General features: G+C 48.3%; 1 protein-coding gene across 1 annotated transcript in view; it reads left to right on the forward strand.

Moving 5' to 3' along the window:
• The window catches only part of AASS (aminoadipate-semialdehyde synthase), a 187,155-nt gene that overhangs the window by 65,369 nt on the left and 98,580 nt on the right, over window positions 1–23,206 (forward strand). Inside the window, exon 16 of the mRNA XM_082256068.1 lies at window positions 14,621–14,729. Coding sequence (XP_082112194.1) covers window positions 14,621–14,729 — 109 coding nt within the window. The remainder of the gene's footprint in view (window positions 1–14,620; window positions 14,730–23,206) is intronic.

Raw genomic sequence — 23,206 nt, forward strand, 5'->3', positions numbered from 1 at the left:
TGTATTTTCGAAAATTAGAATATTGCATAATAAAAAAAAAATTAAAAGATTTTTAAAACAGAAATATTGGCTTCCTGAAAAGTATGTCCATGTACAGTATAGTATGCACTCAATACTTGGTCAGGGCTCCTTTTTGTACGAGTTACTGCATCAATGCAGTATCAATGTGGCATGGAGGCAATCAGCCTGTGGCACTGCTCCAGTGTTATTGAAGCCCAGGTTTCTTTGATAGTGGCTTTCCGCTCATCTACATTGTTGGGTCTGGTGTGTCTCATCTTTCTCCGTGACAATACCCCACAGATTCTCTAGTAGGGTTTATGTCAGGCAAGTTTGCTGGCAAATCAAGCAGAGTGATACCATGATAATTAAACCAGGTATTGGTACTTTTGGCAGTGTGGGCAGATGCCAAGTCCAGCTGAAAAATGAAATCAGCATCTCCAAAAAGCTGGTCAGCACAGGGAAGCATGAAGTGCTCTAGAATTTCCTGGTAGATGGTTGTGCTCACTTTTGAACTTGATAAAACACAATGGACCAACACTGGCAGATGACATGGCTCCCCAAATCCTCACTGACTGTGGAAAGTTCACACTGGATCTCGTGCAACTTGGATTCTGTGCCTCTTCACTCATTCAGACTCTGGGACCTTGATTTCCAAATGAAATGCAACATTTTCCACAATCTGTAATGATTTGGGGAGCCATGTCATCTGCTGGTGTTGGTCCACTGTGTTTTTATCAAATCCAAGTCCCCCAGATTCTGCCCCATGTAAATGAGAACTACTCGTTCTCCAAAAAGTGTCCAAAAAGAAACAGCAGTTTTTGACAATTAACTTTTTTTAAAAAAAAGCAAAAACCATGAAACCCCCCCCCCCCCCTTTACTTCTGTGTGCCAAAGTCTGCCGTTGTCTGCCTGCTCTTTAACAGATAGAGCAGGGCTACCAGGTGATGTCGCTGTGTGGCCCCGCCCCTTACCTATTTAAGAACTGTTAGACAGTGAAGCAGGCAGATGTCGGGAGCCTTCAGCGCGAGCAGGGCTTAAAGCTTAAACCCCCCCGAGTCAGCCGCTGTGATTGACGATGAGTCTACCCTGGGGGACATTGATTGTTTGTTTTTTGTTTTTTTTTGTTTTTTTATGAAAAGATGGTCAAAAACGGTTTTTATTTTAAAAAAACAAATATATTTATTTTCAAATATTTAATATTTTTGTATTACTTTTACTTTTTTGGTGAATAAGGGGTATAATGTACCCCTTATTCACATGGGGAGGGCGGAATCTGGGAGGCCCCCTTGTTAAAGGGGGTTTTCAGATTCCGATAAGCCCCCTGCCCGCAGACCCCCACAACCACCAGCCAGCCAGGGTTGTGTTGGGGAAGAAGCCCTTGTCCCTATCATCATGGGGACAAGTTGCTTTGGGATGGGGGAGTCCTTGGGATCATGGCCCTTTACCACATGATCTGCTGTCAGCCAATGACAGCTGATCACATGATGTAAACAGAAGCCGGACATCGGCTATTTTTTATTTTTTTTTCCCCATGCTAACAGCGCGAGGAGAAATGCATAAAGCCTATTACATGCTTCTGTAAGAGGGACATCAGTCCCACACAGTGACCACCAGTGCTGCTAATTAGTACCCATCTGTACTGCTAATCATTGCCCATCAGTGCCACCTATCAATGCACATCAATGAAGGAGAAAAATTATTGTCATTCTTGACCATTGGGTTATACTGCCCCCTACAGAAGTAGGACACTAGGTAGAAAACATTTCTGGCTGCACCCATGGGCAGTCCCAGGAGGTATACTCCCTCGCCTTGCTAAAGTTACTCAGTTTTTTTTCTGCCTAGTCAGGAGTAAGGACCTAGTTCCTTGCTGGAATCCTTGATCCTGGCAACATTTTTTAGATAGAAATTTTTTTTCCTCCTGGATTTTTCCTGTGAGATTTACTATCAACTGCCAGACTGGGCGACGGGCTGGATAATCTAGATCCAGTGGTCACCCTAGTCTGGCCAGCTCCGCGGCATGTTTTTTGGCTTGAATGCTGGTCTGTGGATCAGACTTCTAAAAAGGCCTTCACTGATCTTCCCTTTCGAAGAGATCGCCTGTTTGGAGCTACCCTGGATGACATCATTAAAGGTCTCACAGGGGGGAAGAGTACCTTTCTTCCGCAGGCTACTAAGGGCAAGGAACCTCATCGTAGACGTGGACCTTCCTTCTCGGCTCAAGTTTTTTCATCCCATCAGGGGAGACTAACCAGGGCTTGAAGCCTTTTAGGACCACCTCTGGCGGATCCAAATGAACCTGGTGTGGCAAGCTGAGAGCGGGCTTTTCCAGACCCGCGGACAAGGCTCTTTCAGCATAAAGGTGCACCCTCACCCGTATCAGGGGTGGGGGGATGTCTTTGCTGGTTTCTGGACTCGTGGACTTTCCTGGTACAAGAAAAGTGGGTCCACAAAGTCCATCAACCCGGCTACAAGATCGAGTTCTACTCTTGTCCCCCGGCAAGGTTCTTTCCTTCCAACCTGCGATTGTCCCCAGACCGGTTACAGGGTCTGTTTGGGGCAGTACAAAACCTGTTCCTTCAAAGGGTGATTGTCCGGGTTCCGACTTTGAAAAGTTTTCAGGATTTTTACTCAAACCTGTTCGCAGTCCACAGGAAGGAAGGCAAGGTGCATCCAATCCTGGACCTCAAGGCGCTAAACTGCTTTGTGTGGGTACAGAAGTTCAGAATGGAGACCTATCGAACGGTGGTGGCATCCCTCCGTCAGGGGGATTTCCTCGTCTCTATAGATATCGAGGATGCCTATCTTCACATTCCAATATGTGACAGTCACCAGCGCTTTCTCCGCTTTGCTGTGGGAGAGGCGCCTTATCAGTTTGTGGCATTACCCTTTAGTCTCACATCTGCTCCTTGGGTTTTCACAAAAGTGTTGGTCCCGGAGCTTGCTTTGCTACACCAATGGGGGATTTCGGTACTGGGCTACTTGGACTTCTGCGGGCTGGGTCTCTGCTCTGGTGGAGAACACAATACAAACTCTGCGGGAGTTCGAGTGGATTCTGAATTTTCTGTCCACAAAGCTGGACTATTTGGGCCTGACTCTGGACTCGGCCATAGCCAGAGTGCTCCTTCCTCTGAACAAACTCCAAAAATTGCAAGCTACAATTTGTCTCCTGCTGTCCAACAGATGGTCATCCCTCTGGACTTGCATACGAGTGCTGGGCCTGATGGTATCTATCTTTGAGGCGGTTCTGTTTGCACAGTTCCATACGAGTGGTTTCATCAGCTGTGTCTCTGGTGGGGCAGTCTCGAGGTGGATCTGTTGGCGTCTTGGCTTAACAGAAAGGTGCAGAGGTTTGTGGCTCGATCAAGGGATCCACTGGCAGATGCCACAGATCCGCTGGTGGCCCGTGGGGGTCAGTATCGTCTGATATATGCCTTCCCCTTCTCTCAAGTTTCTGCACAGACTCCTACGCAGGATCGAGGCATCTTAGTGGCCCCGGACTGGCCGATCTGGTATGGCAGGTCGCTCAGGTTCCTTGGAAACTTCCTCTCAGGAAGGATCTGCAGTCCCAAGGACCGATCTTCCATCCTGCTTTACAGTAGCTGGCTTTGACAGCTTGACTGTTGAACGCCAGGTGCTAAAGAACAGACAAGGAGTCACTGCTCAAGGTGGTGTAATTGCCTGATGACTCACACAGGTGCATGCCCCGGCTCGCCTCCGTGAAAACTTGATAAAAGAAAAAGAATTGGCAGCACTCCAGGTTGAGTCAAAATCCAGGTTTATTGACTCGACATCCAAATATGACAATCGTGACAAGGTAGACGCGTTTCACACACTGACTGTGTGCTTAATCATTACCAATGATTAAGCACACAGTCAGTGTGTGAAACGCGTCTACCTTGTCACGATTGTCATATTTGGATGTCCAGTCAATAAACCTGGATTTTGACTCAACCTGGAGTGCTGCCAATTCTTTTTCTTTTGCCAGGTGCTAAAGGTTAGAGGTTTTGTCCGAGTCTATGATTCCTACGTTGTTAAAAGCTAGGAAATCTACTTTGAGGAAGATCTACCATTGTACTTGGAAGATATACGTTGCGTGGTGTGTTAGTCTTTTGGGGTGCATCCTCACTCCTTCTCGGTGGCTCGGATCTTACCCTTCCTTCAATGGGGTTTGAACAGAAATTGGCCTTGAGTACCATCAAGGGCCAGGTATCTGCCTTGGTGGTCTATTTCCAACGACCTTTGGCCACACACTCTCTGGTGCCTACTTTTCTTCAGGGTGTCCGGCATTTGGTTCCTTCAGTGCGGGCTCCGTAGCCGCCTTGGGATCTTAACCTGGTGCTTTCAGCTCTACAGAAGCCTCCCTTTGAAAATATTCGGGAGATTCCCCTGCTTACGCTGTCCCAGAAGGTGGCCTTTTTGGCGGCTATCACCTCTGTATGCAGGGTGTCAGAACTGGCGGCGTTATCCTGTCATTCACCTTATCTGGTGATTCACAAGGATATGCTGGTACTTTGTCCCTGTCCATCATTGCTTCCTAAGGTAGTCTTTGACTTTCATTTGAGTGAAGACATTGTGTTGCCTTACCTGTGTCCCAGGCCTAAACATCAGAAGAAAATTGCCTTGCATGCCTCGGATGTGGTCTGGGGAATTAGGGTGTTTCTGGCTTCTACAGAGACTTTTAGGAGGTCAGACTCTTTGTGCTCATGGAGGAACCTTGAAAAGGGTTGTCCACTTCCATCCCAATGGTGAAGGCATACTGAACGGGCTGCAACTGTCAGAGGACGCAAGAGAAAATAGAATTTTTGTAAGAATTTACCATAAAATTATTTTCTCTGTGTCCTCTGACAGTCGCAGCCCCCGCCCCTCGTTGTCTTCCTATACTGCTTGCTACGAAACTGAAGAGCAGCACTGATTAGCTGAAGGGTAATGTCGAGAGGGACAGCCCCCTAGAGGTTTGTCATGTTTTAACTCTTTTTTTTTTTTTTGTCAAGTTTTCACTACCTAGCCTGCTCCTGCGCAGAGGGCGCATTACCCAATGGTGAAGGCATACTGAACGGGCTGCGATTGTCAGAGGACTTTCGAAAAATAATTTTACGGTAGGTTCTTATAAAAATTCTATTTCCCGCCTAGTGTCCTACTCCTTGGAAGAGCAGCATAACCCATTGGTCAATGAAGATATGAAGCTGTGTCCGTCAATTAACATCAGAGAAAAGGATTTTACGGTAAGAAAAAAAAAATCCCTTTTTTTTTTTTTAACTTACCGTAACATCAATTTCTCTGATGTTCATTGATGAATACATCCACCCCTCTGTGGAGTTATAATTCTCCTGACACTACTTGTAACAAAACTGAGTGACTATAGCAGGGAGAGGGAGTATATCCCCCTGGGACTGCCCATGGGTGTAGCCAGAAGTTTTTTTTTCTGCCTAGTGTCCTACTCCTCTAGGGGGTAGTATAACCCAATAGTCAGGAAAGAGAGGAGCTGTGTTTTTGTTTTTTTTTTTTTGTTTTGCAAAAAATAAAAAACCCAGAGTTGATTAAATGACACCAAAAGAAAGTTCTATTTGTGTGAAAATATATAAAATGTCATATGGGTACAGTGTAGCATGACCGCGCAATTTTTATTCAAAGTGTGACAACGCTTAAAGCTGAAAATTGTCCTGGGCAGAAGGGGGTATTTGTGCCTAGTAAGCAAGTGGTTAGAAACAAGCAAATGTTGTTTTTTTTTTTTTTTTGCAAAACAAGCATTTGAGTTATGCACACAAGAAAACATAGGAATAGCAAGGCATGATACAAAAAACAAGTACTAATGCATAGTCACAATGAACGTAAACAGTGCGTTATAGAGTCATAAAATTAACCTGTGGAGTATACATAAAAAACAATTGCAACAAGGGAGAATGATATACACAGAAGCTACATCTGTTAGACAAATCAGCATATCGGTCAAAGTGCATACAAGGAGAACCAAATTATAAGAAGTAGAGGAAACATTAGCCGTGCTGGGGCACGAGATTAACACAGCTAGGGGTCGGCCTACAAGGTAGTGCTGAGCGCAACAGCTCATGGTGGAGATGGAGAGGAATCACAGGTGGAGTTGGTCTGAAGCGACCTATCCCAAATCTTGTGATACCGGGCCGGGCACGGTCTATGCATATATATAATCTTCTTGTAAGGGAGAGAGCTATTAACCTCCGTGATCCATAGGGCGAGTGTATGGGGGGACGGTTGAATCCACACCCGGGCAATCAGTTTGCGAGCGCAGAACAATGTCTCTTGTAGGAATTTAATCGTATATTTGTCCAGATCCCTGTCAGGAAGTATGCCCAACAAGCAAATCTTAGGGTCTAAGGTCACAGGGGTACCCATCTGGTCATGGAGAAATTTTACCACTTGCTCCCAGAAACCACGTCCCATACAGGGACACTGCCACAATAAGTGGCTAAACGTGCCAACCTCGAGCAGGCACCGGGGGCACGTGGGGTTTCGGGAGGAGTCAAATTTAGCCAGTCTATCTAGGGATAAGTATGCTCTGTGAATGATGCACACCTGCGTGAGTCTGTCAGCCACCTTGGGGGAGACCAGGGTACAACCTTCCAGAGCATCGCTCCATTCCTCATCGTCCATGTCACCCGAGTCAGCCACCCAAGCATCTCGAAGGCCATAAGCCAGGCGAGAGGCAGTTCCCCCAATGAGAGTGTCATAGAAAATAGTAATAAGTTTGCTTGACTCCTGGCCCCCAATAATCTCAAGTACGTCCGGGGAAGGGAGGGAAGGGATACCTGTGGGGAATTGAGCACGAAGGGCATGTTTCAGCTGCATATAACAAAATTGCATAGTGAGGGGCAAGGAGAATTCCTCGCGCAGCTGCACGAATGATTTGATTACACCATCTCGGAGCACATGGGAGAGGTAGTAAATGCCATGGTCCATCCACACACTGGGGTCAGTGATCTGTAACAATTCCGACACGTGTCTGTTATACCAAAGGGGGGTTGAGACATGTATGGTTGGGCTAGCAGTCTTAGTGAGCGCGACATCCCATACTTTCCGAAAATGGGCCGAGGTGCTGCAGTGCAGCGAAGGGCCAGGGAGGCCCAACGCCCCGCGCAGAATATCACAGAATGGGTGAGGAAAACGGGTACCCAGCCGATGATATGCCAGAGAGATGTACCGGTCACGGTCTGAGTTGTTCACATGGTATATGTGCGAAAGCTGGGCCCAAGGTAATATACACCAAAGTCCGGGACAGCTAAGCCCCCCAACTTTGCAGGTTTTTGGGTGTGATGCCACGCAATTTTATGACGGGAATACCCCCACTCAAACGTCTTAAGTAGTCTGTCCATTACTACAAAATACCGAAATGGGATATAAACAGGGGAATGCCAAAGCATGTATAGAATTTTGGGAAGTAGAATCATCTTGATAAGGGCCACACGTCCTGCCACCCCCAGCGGAAGTCTCACCCAGGCTTGGGTTTTAAGTTTAATTAAATCAAATAGGGGCTCTATGTTAAGGGAGATATATTCCAATGGGGAGCGAGTAACTAGTACTCCTAGATATTTAAAGCAGTCCACCCTTTGCAGCGGCAGGGCTGCATCGGGTGGAAACGGATCAATAGGGAGAATCTGGGATTTGTCCCAATTAATCGTGAGACCCGAGAAGGTGCCGAAACGTTCAATAAGTGCGAGAGCCGTGGACAAGGACGGGCCAGCGTCAGCAAGGTACAAAGCCATGTCGTCCGCATACAGACCGACCTTATCCACATGCGCACCAGAAAGAAGACCCTGAATGTCAGGATGTGCTCTAATGGCCATAGCCAGGGGTTCTACTGCAAGGGCATACAGTAACGGCGAGATTGGGCAACCCTGCTGCGTCCCCCTAGTAAGGGGGTATGGATCGGACACCCATCCGTTGGCCACTACTCGAGCACAGGGGTTCTGGTATAGAAGCGTGATCCATTTCATAAAGCGGGGCCCAAAACCAAAACACTGTAGACATTGCCAAAGATACTTCCACTAAACCGAGTCGAAGGCTTTGGCTGCGTCTAGGGTGACAATCACCCTAGTACCGAAGAACAAGCTAATGTTAAAGGCACCGGTGCCTGCTGGCTCCAAATATTCATATCTGAACCACTTCTGAATCGCAGCTGAACAGCTGCTTTGAAAATTTGCAGTGAAAACTGAGGGGAAATCTACCCTGGACATGTGTGAACCTAGCCTTACTAAATGCTACCGTCAATCATATGAAAACATAAGGCAGGACTGATAGAGGCCACTTTGCTCTGTGTAGTGATATGCTCAAGGAAAATAACGGCATAAGTAGAGGGAAGTGTGGAAAGCCTATTACCTCTGAGTTGTGAAGCTTGCACAGCTCAAACCTACATATTGAGAAATCAACAGAGATGCAAGTGTGCAATGCATGCACCATTTTGATGTAACTTTTATAGTGTTTGCAAAAAAAAAAGAAACTTTTTAGTTCTGCATTAAAGTGGAAGCACAATGTAAAACAAAATGCTGCAAGATTTGTGAATCAAAAAATATCTCTCCTGCTAAATAAATAATGCTCTTTAACCACCTCAATACTGGGCACTTTCACCCCCTTCCTGCCCAGGCCAATTTTCAGCTTTCAGCGCTGTTAAACTTTGAATGACAATTGGGCGGTCATGCAATGCTGTACCCAAAATAATTTTTTATAATTTTCTTCCCACAAATGGAGCTTTCTTTTGGTGGTATTTAATCAGTGCTGTTTTTTTGTTTTTTTTTTTTTTGCTAAATTTGGAAAAGTTATTTTCTTTTTAGTTTGTCAGGAAAGGCGGCATTGAGGAGATTGCTACATTTAAAGGGGCAGAGGCTTTTATACAGTTGGACTCATGACTTAATGATAAAGAGGAGAAAAAAAATTGCCATTTAAAAAAATATAAGAATTTTTTTAGTGCTGACAACACAAATTGTATAGACGTAATTTGGAAGCTTGAATATGACAGGGAGGAAGCTACACAGCACAGGGTTCAGGAAATACACCCACACTGAACATGTGAGACGTTTTCTAGATTTTGCAGAGTATTAATCAGAACTCTGATTAAGGTAAAGTAAGTGACCTTTCGTTTACCACACTTGAACGAAGATGGCATTAGTAGCTAATTAGAGGTTTAGCTCCATTTTACCAAAAAACTGCCTATGCAGATAAAGGGGGTCTATAAATAAAAACAAACTGCAGCTTTGACTGAAGTTGAATAATGCTCTTGCTATAGTTGTAGGCCATTTACGTACTTCATGAAGCCTGACTGGACTCCTTCCTGGACGTTGCCATGTGAGGAGTAATAATTACTACTCGCCTCCACCATTAACTCTGATTCAAATCCCCTCGCATGCCCTTTCTTTCCCTTTTTGCAGTCGCTCTGAGTTTAGCATTTGAGAACTCACTCCTGTGATGGTAAAGGTGATAAATAACTTGGCCTCACTTAGCAATGTCCTAGCAACATCCTAGGAGTATTCCAGTCAGGCTTAATTAGGTAAGTAAATGGCCTACACTTGTGGCAATATGTAGAAGGGTGATTGCTGTTTAAAAGGAAACAGTGCTGTACAGTATAATGGATGATACTAGGGAGAAGTTCGAGTCTATTTGGGAACCCTGGGCGACCTTTATGAACACAATACTTTAATACATGTTAATCTTGGCACACTCCTCTTGTACTTGATGTTTTCTAACTGATTGGGCCCGAACCATGGGACCCTTTGGATCTTTCTTTTCATCCTACCCTTTGCCCCCTCCTCTCTCCCTTCATGTCCTTTCCTACTCTAGATCTCTTCTTCTCTACTTTATCTGTCCTTTCAACCTGATACTCATGTTTGCAAGGCACACATATTGTTTGCTCACCTCCATATCTCAGATAGTTCTTGGCTCATCAAACTACTTCTTCACGTTTTGACATATATGGTTTATCCTTTCTGCCTTTCAAGGATCTACGGAGGCTGGCTTCCTTTCTGTTTTATTGCAACCCCTTTAGCCATGTTTCTCTGGGGTACAGCTTGATCCCTGTTGGGGTGCCCGAGAGAGACTGGTTCCTGATTTCATTTGGTCAGCAGCCTTAATTGGTTCCTCCTATCTTTGTTCGAAAGCCTACCATTCATTTATTGTGTCATCTATACGTCTTACAATTTTTGTTATTGTTCATCAATAGGCCAAGACTGTACTTGCTACACTATGCTGAGTATTTATCCATGTTTACTCCTGTTGTTTGAGTGCCTTTCTTCCTAATGTTCTTGTATTATCATTTTGCAAATCTCAATAAAAACTATTGAAAGTAAAAGGAAACGACGGGGCGTGGCCTGAAGACTCATGTGAGCGGACGTGTGTTAGAGAGGCTCTCCCGGCTGATATCCGTTACATTGATCCTGTGCATACTTTCTCGAGCGGTAAACTCACCTCCCGTTACCGGACGCCAGCGCCATCCAGCCCTGATCATGTCCCCGCCGAAACGGCCCTCAGAAGCGGCGGCAAAGCTGGAGAAATTCCGGCGCCAGGAAGGGAGCATGGAGGCCCAAAATGGCGGAACGTCCCACTCTGCTCCCGCCGCAGCAAAGCAGGCCACGGACCAAGCGGTCATTCTGGCTGCCATCACGGACTGTAAGGCGTCCCTGACCACGAAGATAGAGGAGATTAAGATCGTTATCTCCCTGCTCAGGTAGGACTTTCAGAAGCTGCGGGACAGGACGACCGAGGCAGAGGGACGCATATCCAGGGTGGAGGACGATTTACCCCCCATTCAAAATGCAGCGGAGCAGGCTGCACGGGATATCCAATATTTGCTGCATAAACAGGACGATTTGGAGAACAGAGCCAGACGTAACAACGTTCGCTTTATTGGATTACCGGAGGCTGCGGAGGGGTCCTCCCCTGCCACCTTTTTGGAAGACCTGCTGGTAAAATCGTATGGCCGAGAAGCATTTTCACAGGCATTTGTTGTGGAAAGGGCGCACCGCATGCCAGCGAAGAAACCACCTCCAGGCGCCCCACCCCGGGTCTTTATTGCCCGGTTTATGAACTTTAGGGACAGAGATGCGGTCCTACGGCTCTCCAGGGAGCGTGGGAATATCCCTTTGGACAACAATCCTATTATGGCGTTCCCGGACTTCTCGGCGGAAGTCCAGAAACAGCGCAGTCAGTTTGGGGAGGTCAAGCGCCGTCTTAGGACCCGCAACCTCAAATACACAATGCTGTATCCTGCCAGACTGCGGGTGGTTGGTGAGGACAGAGTGCATTTTTTTGAGGACCCGGACGCGGCAATAGCCTGGTTGGATCGTCTGCCGTGAGTGCTGCCTTTGCTGACTCTTCCCTGCCCCTGTATCCCCAGGATGACTGTACGAACTTCAGCCTGATGTGTCCCCCGGTGGCCTATCTCATGGCTCCCCCCACCCATATCCTTTCTGCCTTGGACGATTGGGCTGGGGCCTTCCCCGGTCCACTGCCTGCTTCATGCCTTTGGACTGTATCCCTTCTGGGGGTACCCCCGGTCTATTTTCTGTCTAGAGATTCATCAGGCTCCAGTTTTTCCCCTCCTCTCCCCTCCCCCTCTTTCTTCTTTTACTTGTCTGTCTGACCGCCACTGACTCATTTGGATTTTAGATTTTTATTCCCACTTTGTTTTGCCTTCTAGCCGGGAGGCCTCTACGCCCACCACGGGTGCTATGCGATTGTGCTATATTGTATTGTGCTCACTGTTGTGTCCCAGGAATGGGACCCCTCTTTGGAGATTGTTCGCCCTCATGGGCATGCGGGGATCTGGCTGGTTCCGGGGGGCCTCGCCTTTTGGTGGGGTCGCTCGGGCTGTTGGTCGCCGCTGCCCGTGGACTTTGTTGTTTCGGGATTGATGCCCACACTGGTTGGGGTGTGTGTTGGGCTGGGTGGGGGGTGGGGGTTTGTGTTTTTGTTTATTGAGTTATGCTATGTACAATGTCCACAACCATTTTATTTACACTGCTTTGTTTGATCATGCCGCTAGATTGGATTGCTGTGTCCTGAGCCATGGGCGGCGGGCGCGGTTTATGCTTGCCGTGGAGTCCAGTTGCCATCCTGTGCCACAATCTACCCTCTCTCCCTTGATGATATGGCACGGTTGACTTTCCTCACGTGGAACGTGCGAGGCATACGAGGCAAGGTCAAGCGAACAGTCATCCTGTCTTACCTGAAGGAACAGAGGGCGGATGTTATTGCACTGGTGGAGACGCACGCGGAGGGCACCCTGCTTGGGGCCCTCCGCAGACCGTGGGTGGGCTGGTCCTTCCACGCCTCCCACTCGTCTCATTCTAGGGGTGTGTCATTGCTCATCTCTCGGTCTGTGGCTTTCGCGGTGAGAGAGGTGGTAACGGACCCCCTGGGCAGATTTGTATTTGTCGCAGGGGCTATAGGGGGGCATGATGTGCTTTTACTAGCTTGGTACTTCCCTCCCCCTTTTAGCACTACCCTTCTGAATGAAGGCCTGACATTTTTAGCGAGAGACCCCTCAGTCCCTGCAATATGGATGGGGGACTTTAACACAGTCTCCAATCCGTCTATGGATAGGGTGGGTGCGCCTGGCTCCCCGCCATACCCGGATAGACCCATGCGCTTTCACAGAACATTGACCAGTTGTCATCTCCTTGACACATGGAGGTCATTGCATCCCACTGCACGGGCCTACTCGTGCTTCTCAACATCCCACCCATGTCTAGGATAGATAGCATTTGGATCTCTCAGGCCCTCCTGCCCAGACTCATGACTGCCCGTTTCGGACCAAGACTGCTTTCGGATCACACCCCGTACATGATGACTCTGTCTCCATTCACTGCCCCCCCTCAGGGACATTGGCGCCTGAACCCCTTTTGGCTCAAGACTATTCCAGACATTGATTCATTAACAAGGGAATGGGACTTCTTCTTCAGCTCTAACGTTGATACTGCCCCCCACTCTGACTGTATGGGAGACCTTTAAGGGCCACGCTCGCATGTTGTTGTCGTCGCGCATAGCTCGACATCGCAGAGCGTCGCGGACCGACCTGTGCACGGCCGAACGACAATTGGCCAAACTGGAGGCCGAATATGCTAACTCTCCTACACCTGACGGGCTTGCACAACTTAAACTGAGGACTAGGGCTCTGGACCAAATGTTCCAGGAACGTGCCAATCCTAAATTGTTTTTTTAGCAGACAGCGTATTTTTGAGCACGGTGAGCGGTCGGGTAAATTTCTGGCCTATCTGGCGCACATGGACACCAGACCACCTGTGGTGATCACGCTTCATCCTTCGGTACTGGGGGACTCCTCGGACCCCGCGGCTGTGGCAGAGCTGTTTGCCTCATACTTCAGTGAGGTTTACTCCTACAGAGTGGACTATGACCCCCTGGAACTGGCCACTCTGCTGGATACCCTGAACTTTCCCACACTGACTCTTGAACAGGTCACGGTGCTCGAGGCCCTGATTTCTCAGGATGAAATAGTCTCTGCCATTTCCTGTTTTGCCAGGGCTAAGGCCCCGGGATCCGATGGTCTCCCTGTCGAATTTTATGCGCAGTACTCTGAGACATTGGCCCCCCGTCTGCTCGCGGTGTTCGAGGCAGCCTTTAAGTCGGGCTCCCTCCCTGCTTCGATGTGTGAAGCTTTGATCATTCTGCTTCCTAAACCTGGTAAGGACCCCCGGTATCCGGAAAGTAAAAGGAAACAGTGCCTGCATCCCTAGTAACTAGACTGTATAGACAGGACGCCCTCTAAAAAGGATTTTTTAGGGCATAAATATCAACGTGATTTAAAATTTTTAAACAATATAATTTGATATAGACCTTGCATACACTAAAATATCAGTGTGGTTATATATAGAACTATTACTGAATTTACAGAAGTGACCACATTCATCTGTATGTTAACAGAAGTATGAACCCAATGCGTTTCAAAAACTGAAAGTTTCTCCTTCAGGGGTAAGTGGTTACAGTATAAGGTTTTTCCTATAAACCCGCACAACAATGATAGAAAACTGCATCATTTTAAAAGAAATACACAAGGGTTTTTGCTATCATTGTTGTGCGGGTTTGTAGGAAAAACCTTATACTGTAACCACCTGAAGAAGAAATTTTCAGTTTTTGAAAAGCATTGTGTTCATACTTCTGTTCATATACAGATGAATGTGGTCAATTCTGTAAATTCAGCAATCGTACTTTATATATCCGCACTGATATTTTAGTGTATGCAAATGTATTTTTTTTTATGTATATGTGAATAAAGTATATTGTTTAAATTTTAAATTCCGTTGATATTTATGCCCTAAAAAAAATCCTGTTGGAGGGCGTTCTGTCTATACACTTGTAGCAAGAGCCTTATTCAACTTTGGTCAAAGTTGCACAGTTTGTTTTTATTTACAGATGCCCCTTATCTGCCTAGGCACTTTAAACTAACCCTTTTTTACTTGTTGCTTGCAGCTGTACACTCATTTAATAGTATTGCATATTTAGTAGGCCTTTGTGTGCTAAAATAAGAATTACCTAGAAAATGGCCATTTGTTTTTGCAGAAAATTATTTTATACTCATCACTTTAGTATTTGGTATGCATTCTTACACTTTTTTTTTTTTTTTTTTTGCAACGTGTTGCAGTGCTGAGGAGTCTGGAATAACAATAGTTGGTGAAGTGGGATTGGATCCAGGCCTTGATCATATGCTGGCCATGGAATGCTTTGATAAAGCTAAAGATGTGGGAGCCACTGTAAGTATTTATACAACTATAAGCCTTGTGTTAGGAAACCTTGTTATTAAAGAATCTGTGGCACAACTAAATGCCTATCTTGTACGTCTTCAATGGAAGCTGGCATTTTATTTGGTCGCAGTGACCTAAAGCAGGGCTGGCACAAATTTGCCTGAAATCTAGGAGCCAGATAAAAAATTTAGGAGCCAGTTTTTTTTTTTTTTCTTACTAACAACCAAGCTTTATTTTAAAAAAAATAACTGATACTAAATTTACACATAGACGACTAGAACCCCGCTCTCTATAGGGCAATCGGATGGAAACAGACCGCCTGTCTGTTTCCATCGGATGCCATCTGATCCGATCCACGGGATGGATAGAAAATAGAACAACCATCGGTCTGTTTTTGACGGACAGGATCAGATGGCAGATTACCGCTCCATAGAGGAGACTGAAGGGTTCCGATCAGGTCTGCCTGAAAAACTGACAGGCGGACCTGATCAGACAGCCCGTGTGAAAGGGGCCTTCGGCTGTGTGGCTGTGGCATGGCAGAGAGATGATGAAAAAAAATGTGTGTGTGTGTGTGTGTGTGTGTGTATATATGTATATATATATATATATATATATATATATATATATTTTTTTTAATTATTAAAAAAGAAAAATAATAATAATTTTTATTTTTTTTTAATAATTTAAAAAATAAATAATAATCACACTCCCTGTCCACTTGCCTTTTAAGCAAAGGTAAGTGGACAGGAAGATGAAGCCTGCAAAAACTTCCTTCTCATCTCCTATTGGGAAGGAGATGGGCAGGCATTGAGAACAGGCAGGGGAAATCGAGCCATTAGTGACTGCTTGTCAAACTCCCGGGCACCACAAGAGGGCGCCAGTTCCCCATTGGAAGCTTCTCTCACTGAAGAAGGCCGAAAAGCCGCGGCCTCAATTATCGGATGGCCCAGGAGTCCGCGCACACGGGGAGGGGGGGGGGGGGCGGTCAAAAAGGACAGGACACCTCCTGCAGTGCACCCCAGGGGCCAGGTTGCTAATTCTAGTTGCCAATGCAACCTGCCGCCCAGGGTTTGTCGAGCCCTGACCTAAAGGGCAGTATAGTTACATAAACGGAGTCTGGGAATGGCTGCACATACTAAAGGATTCTGGGACGGGTTTTCTGCTTTTTCTCAAATCCATTTAAATGCTCTTAAAATGCAACTTAAAATGGAAGAAAAGGCTAACTATCGTAAAATGCTTCTTCCCTCCTCCCCCTTCTACCTATTCTGCCTAAGCTGTATATAAAAAAAAAAAAGTGCTTACTTACCTATTTTTTAATCTTGTCTGGCCCCATGATCCTGCAGCTCAGGAAGTGCTTACGGTGATCCTGCAGCTCAGGAAGTGCTTACCAACGGTGGGGAAATCCAGGAGCCCTGATGTCAACCGTAGGCTCTCATGGCCCAGTAATTGACAGTGCTCCCTCCTCTTTTTCCTACAGCACCTGTTCACTGACACCAGGGAGTTGGAGCTGCAGGATCCTGTGTCTGGATTTGATCAAGAAATAGGTAAGTATACACATCTTTCTCTATACAGATTAGGCAGAATATATAGGCGGAGGGGAGAGGGAACCTTTTTAAAATTACTTAGACTGGTCCTAAATTTACAGGACACTCTCAGCTATAGGCACTTAGTTTTTTTCTGCCTGGTCAGGAGTAAGGATCTTGTTCCTTGCTTAGATCTTCGGTCCTGGCAATTTTTTCCTGTTTAATGGATTTTTCTGTTTTTCCTGTGAAAATCTGCAATCAACTGCTGGACTGGGCGACAGGCTGGATATTTTTTAAAATCCAGTGCTTACCCCATTCTGGCCAGCGAGCGCGCAGGCCTCAGCTCTGCGCTAGGTCAGCCGTGACCTAGCTAGACGTGGGGCTGGCTTGCGAGTTAAATGTCTCGCGAGGTGGCATGGGGGTGGAGGAGGGGGCGCGCTGCCGGTGACCGAACTATCTGCTTTTGGGAGGGGGCTGTACCTGGTGGGGGCACCTGCCAGGGCCCTCCTTCCTGCTGGTTTCATTTTCGGGGCTCTTGGGACCCCTCGGGAGCCGTGTGGGGTGCATCATTTTCATGTAGCCTGTGTGCTGTTGATTTGGCGGCCATGTTTGTGTATCCTCAGTGGCCATTTTCTAGGGGTTTCTCACTGCTAATAGCAGCGGCCATGACTGTGAAGCATATATGGGTGGTAATTTCGGCGGTGGGAGCCCCTCTTTATCCTTTTGGTGCTGACTCCTGGATCTTTCTCTTCCTGATCGCCGCATGTGTGTGTGCAGTTAGCCTAGTGCCTGATTGGTGGGTGGTTAGTCTGGTTGGTTCCTCTCCCTCTCTGCTATAGGATCGGTTGGTGCTCTGTGCCTGGTGACCTGTGGTGCTGCCAGTGCGGTGGGGGTGTCCCTAGAAGTGTTTTTACTCTTTTTTTTTTTTTTTTTTGTGGGTCCCCCTTTTTCACTTATGGAGTACCTGGAGCACATTTCCCCACCTGATCCCCTCTGAGGCTGCTGGGCCCTCTGGGTCCCAACAATCTCTTACTGCACTGGCAGCAGTCCTGAAGTCCTTGGTGTTTAAGGTGGATTTGGTCCTGGGGAAACGAGCTAGCAAAAAGCTTCCCCCACCTTCACCTGCCTCATCTGTCTCATCAGATCATGAATCTGATTCACCTGCCACGGACGCAAGTCAACCTGTTAGGTCTGTGTCCACATACCCTGATTTAGCAGATAGTGAGGATGATTCCTCTTCTTCTGTAGCCACGCATAAAAAGGGGCTGTTGGATGCACTGATTGTGTCTGTGCGTGAGACTTTAGAACTGGCAGATGCTGCTAATGCAGCATCAGAGGCGTCTGTTCCTTTTGGTACCCACAAGCCCTCCAGAGCGGTGGGAGGGTTCCCTCTTCCTTCCCCTTTAACAAAATTGTTGCTGTGGGGTTTTCCAAAACGCCCCCTTGTGGTCCCTAATCATTTTGCTATGCGGTCCCCTTATGAGGAATCCCTGCTTAAATAGTGGACTGTCCCACCTGTGGTGGACTCTCCGATTCTAGGTAAACAAAGCAACCGTGATTCTGGTTGAGGAGTCCCCGGTCTTTAAGTACCCAGCTGACAGAAAAGTGGAGGCTGTGGCCACCACCTGTACACTGTGGCTGGTTCGGCACTTAGGCCAGTTTTTTACTATTGCCCTGGTGTCGCAAACTCTGACCGAGTGGGCTAAGCTTTTACGCTGGGACCTGGAGGGGGAGCATCTTTCCCCAGCCTTTGCTGAGCTGGGGGACCAGTTGGTTCAGGGGCTACAGTTTGTCTGTGATGCCTCTTTGGATGCCGGTCCTCTGATTGCGAGGCTGTCTTTCTCAGCAGTGGTCCTTAGGCTTGTTATTTGGCTTAAATGCTGGTCTGCGGCCCAGACTTCTAAGAAGGCCTTATCTGATCTCCCTTTCCTTGGGGATCGCCTGTTTGTAGCTTCCCTGGATGGGCAAGGCTAGTAAGGGCAAGGAGCCTCGTCGTAGACGTGGTCCATCCTTCTCGGCTCATACGAAATTGTTTCGTCCCTCATGGTCCCAAGAAAAGGGATCAAAACCGTTCTGGGTCGCCTCCGGAAGATCCAAACAAACTTGGTCTGGTAAGCCGAAAGCAGACTTTTTCAGACCTGCGGACATGGCTCCCTCAGCCTGACGGGGTGCCCTCCCCTGTATGTGAGGTGGGGGGGGACATCTTTGCTGGTTCCTGGACCCGTGGACCTCTCTGATACAGGACAAGTGGGTCCACAGAGTCATACGGTCCTGCTGCAAGAGTTTCGTTCTTACCCTCAGGAAAAGATTTTTTTTCCCTCCAACTTGGGCCTTTCCCCAGACTGCTTATGGGGTCTCTTTAGGGCAGTGCAAGACTTGCTGAGCCAGGGGTTGATTGTCCCGGTTCCGACTTCGGAACGTTTTCAGGGGTTTTATTCAAACCTGTCTACAGTCCCCAGGAAGGAGGGCAAGGTGCATCCAATTCTGGACCTCAAGGCGCTAAACTGCTTTGTGCGGGTGCAGAAGTTCTGAATGGCGTTCATTTGCATGGTATTGGCATCCCTACATCAGGGGGATCTTCTTGCTTCGATCGACATCAAGGACGCTTACCTTCACATTCCAATATGTGTTGGTCACCAGCGCTTCCTCTGCTTTGCCATTACGGTAAGACAAAAATCCCATTTTCTCTTACGTCCTCTGACAGTTGCCACCCACTCATACAGTCTTCACTACTGGGTATTGGTCTTATCCACAGGAGTAAGCTAGGCAGAAGATAACATTCACAAAATCTTGTATAGACACACCTACAGGGGGCTGTCCCTCTGGTCCAATACCCCCCTGCTAGCAGCGTTCCCAATTCAGTTTGTCTTTTTCCTAGTTGGGAGTAGGCAGGCTTCCCTTGGATGGGGCTGCAGTCTCAGCCTTTCTTCTTATTATTTTTTATTTGTAAAAAAGTGATTTTCTTTACACTGATAGCTTTTTTTTTTTTTTTGTTCCTGCACTTAGTCAGACTTCGGAAGACTAAAGCGTTTGCGGAGCTGGGAATCGCACTGGTTATCCTAGAGCCTTACGGAATCCCAGCCTGCCATCAAGCGTTAGTAGGCGTATGCGCAGGCCTTGCAAACGACCTGTCCCTGTCCTCAGGGACAAGCCTGCGAAGTGGCTACTTTGCTGGGACGTCTCAGTTGCGGTACACCGTGTCTTGCTAGTTTCCTGTTCGGCTGACGGCACCCCCATCCAGAGTGGGAGGCTTCCTGTCACAGAGCGGTACCCACGTTTTCACTGGACCGGCGAGTACCACGCTACCCCTCTGTCTATGGCATTATCTGTCGGGGGGGGGGGAGTGTATGTGGGGCCTCTGTTATGGCGATAGAATTCCTATGTGGAGTCTGTGATATCCCCCTCATGTCTGTCAGTATGGTTCCCGTGTGTCCCTTCATGATCCCTGCGGTGGCGCTATAGCGGTTCTGCCGTGGTGTGGGGGGTTTGCTGGGGTTCCTGAGTCCCTGTGGTGCTTGTGCAACGTTTTGGGGGTACAGACATGCTTGTGGGGGCCGCAATTGGTGTAAAACCGCAGGGCTGCCATTTCAGGTGTGGGCAGGCTGTTGGCCTCATTGGGAGGGCAGCAGCCATTTTCTGTAATGCTTTGGCACCCTTCGGGCACCATCTTTACTGTGGGCAATGGGTTTCCTCATGTGCTCAGCGGCCATTTTCTCGGAGCCTCCCCCATAGACTTACACTGGCAACCATTTTCTTGTGGCTCAGAACTATGTTCTGCCTCTAGTGGCGTGACATAATTTCCTTTTTCCTGGCACAAAGATCGAGCTGGCAGCGTGGGTACAGTATAGCACACTTCTGGGGGATTTTCTGCTGTTTTTTCTGGTTTATATCTCTGCTGGCAGTTATTACTTTTCAGTGCTTAGTAGCACAGGCTAGTTATTCATTGCGGTGGGAACCACAGTTATCGCCGATTTAAAGGGCCAGCGCCATTTAATCTTGAAGTGTTCTGATGGAGTTTCAGGATAGCAAATTCCCCCCAGCTCTGGTGGAGGGTTCGGGTACTCCTGAATCCTCTGCAATAGTCTCACTTACTGCTGTACTTACGACTTTAGCGTCCAAAAGTGGATCTGTTGATGTCTGAGCGGGCTTCTAAGAAAAGGCCCAGGATTTCTCAGTCTTCTCATTCAGAGCCGGATATGGTTGCCACGGACAGTGTACCCCCTGAGGGGGGTCTCAGTCCTCTGTCGGATGGGGAGGAGGAGGTGGAGGATTCCCCCTCCGGGTCAGCAAGAGAACGCGCTGCAATGTCTGCGCTCATTAGCTCTGTTAAAAACGCGCTACATTTAGAAGATGAGCCCCACCTGCCGGGTAAGCAGTCTTCTTTTAGGACCAGCAAAGCCCAGAAGTCGGTTCAGGTGTTTCCCTGTCCTGCTAAGTTTCACGAAACAGTGAATGAACAATGGCGCAATTTAAAGCAAAATTTTGTGGTGCCTAAGCGGTTTCAGTACCGTTATCCCTTTGCGTCTCCGGTGGATTCGTGCTGGACTGTGGACCACACTGTGTCCAGGTTAAATAAAGCCACTTTGATGCCAGCGGAGGATTCTCCGGTGTTTAAAGACTCGGCAGATAGGCGAGTGGTGTCTCTTACCCGCCACTCCTATCTGATAGCAGGTTCCTTGATGAAACCCATGTTCGCCTCAGTAATAGTCTCTCAGGCTGTGGTGGAGTGGACTAAGGTGCTAAGACGCACCCTTGTGGCTCATTCCGCCCCTCCTGCTACTCTGGAGATGGTGGACCAAATTGTTCAGGCTGTTTTATACCTGTGTGATGCGGCCTTGGATGAGGCCCCTTTAGTCTCACGCTTATCTGCAGTCGCAGTGGCAATCCGTCGCATCCTTTGGTTGAAAAGCAGGTCGGCCGACCAGTCTTCCAAGAAGACGGTGTCTGACATTCCTTATGCTGGGAATCGCCTTTTTGGGGACTCCCTGGACAAATTGGTGAACGGGGTCACTGGAGGTAAAGGCACGCTGCTGCCCCAGGTGTCCAGGGGCAAGTCTTTCCGCGGTAAGCGGGGCCCTTCCTTAAAACCTAACCAGGGGTCCTTTCGTGCCTTAAAGGCACAAGACAAGGAAAAATCCTTCAAGGCCTCTGGTGGCCAGAAGAAGCCTTGGGTGGGAAAATCCAAAGCCGCCTACTCCCGACCAGCCCGCCTCGTTCTGAAGGGGCGCCCTCACCCGTCTCAGGGGTGGGGGGACGTCTGCGCTGTTTTCCCAAGCCCTGGCTGGCCAAGATTCAGGACAGATGGGTTCAGGAACTCATTTGGTCAGGGTACAAGATCGAATTTCGATCACGCCCAACAGACAAATTTTTTCCCTCAGATCTTCATTTGACCCCAGATTGTTTCCAAGATCTCCAACGGTCGGTTCAGGATCTCCTTGCCCAGGGGGTGATCGTCCCGGTGCCACATCGGGACAAGTTTCGGGGTTTTTACTCAAATCTGTTCATGGTGCCCAGAAAAGAGGGCAAGGTGCGTCCAATTCTGGACTTAGTTTCTGAACCACTTCGTGCGGGTTCAAAAATTCCGCATGGAGTTCCCCCGATCAGTGGTGGCCTCCCTGAGTCCGGGAGATTTCCTGGCTTCCATCGACCTCAGGGATGCGTATTTACACATCCCCATTTACGAAGGTCATCAGAGGTACCTCCGATTCACAATCGTGGGGGAGCACTATCAGTTTGTGGCGTTGCCTTTTGGTCTCGCTTCGGCTCCAAGGGTGGTTACCAAAGTGTTGGCTCCGGTCCTGGCCCTGTTGCGGGCGCAGGGGATTGCAATCCTTGGGTATCTGTACGATCTCCTATTAAGGTCGAGTTCCTGTGCCACTCTGTTGCGCGATCTGTCAACCACGGTTCAGATGCTTCAGGAGTTCGGGTGGACCATCAATTTTCAGAAGTCGACTTTGTCTCCTTCTGTTTGCCTCCCTTACCTGGGGATGGTTCTGGACTCCGCCCAGGCAAAAGTCTTCCTGCCGGAGGACAAACTCCGGACTCTGCAGAACAAGGTCAGGTCCCTCAGGGACAACGAGTCCTCATCGCTCAGGACCTGCATGCGGTCTCTGGGATTGATGGTGTCAGCCTTTGAGGCGATACCATTTGCACAGTTCCACACACATGATCTCTGCAAGCGGAGATTCTGGCCAGGTGGGACAGACGTCCTCTTTGCTTGGAAAGGAGGATCTCGTTGAGCCACCAAGTCAGAGCGGATCTTCTGTGGTGGCTCCAGTCTCGGGCTCTGACGGAAGGGAAATCCTTCCGGCCATTGTCATGGACGGTGGTCACCATGGACGCCAGCCTGTCGGGCTGGGGTGACGTTCTGGGCAATTTGTCTGCCCAGGGCACTTGGTCGGAGGTGGAATCCTCCCTGTCTTATCAATATCTGCGAACTGCGAGCGATCAGACTGTTTGTTCCATTGGTCGGATCGTCTTCGAGGCCGCCCTGTGCGTGTGCAGACGGACAACGCAACTGCGGTGGCTTACATAAATCACCAAGGGGGCACCAGGAGTGCCTGGGCGGCCAAGGAAGTGGCCGAGATTATGTCTTGGGCAGAGACGCAGGTCCCGGCGATTTTGGCAGTTCACATTCCAGGTGTGGAGAACTTGCAGTCGCGATTATCTCAGCCGTCAGACCCTGGACCAGGGGGAATGGTCCCTACACCCGGAGGTGTTTCAGATGCTGTGTGTGCAGTGGGGATTCCCGGATGTGGATCTTTTCGCGTCACGGCTAAACTACAAGGTGGGAAGGTTCGTGGCAAGAACGCGCGACCCTCTGACAGACGCCTCGGACGCGCTGGTAGTGCCTTGGAATCGGTATCGCCTGATTTATGCCTTCCCCCAGATTCAATTGCCGCGCCAGTCTTGGTATGCGGACATCGTACAACTGGTCGTTGAGCCTCCCTGGCAGCTCCCATT

The sequence above is a fragment of the Pelophylax lessonae genome (assembly GCF_965119305.1).
Source record: "Pelophylax lessonae genome assembly, chromosome: 4".
Classification (NCBI taxonomy): Eukaryota; Metazoa; Chordata; class Amphibia; order Anura; family Ranidae; genus Pelophylax; species Pelophylax lessonae.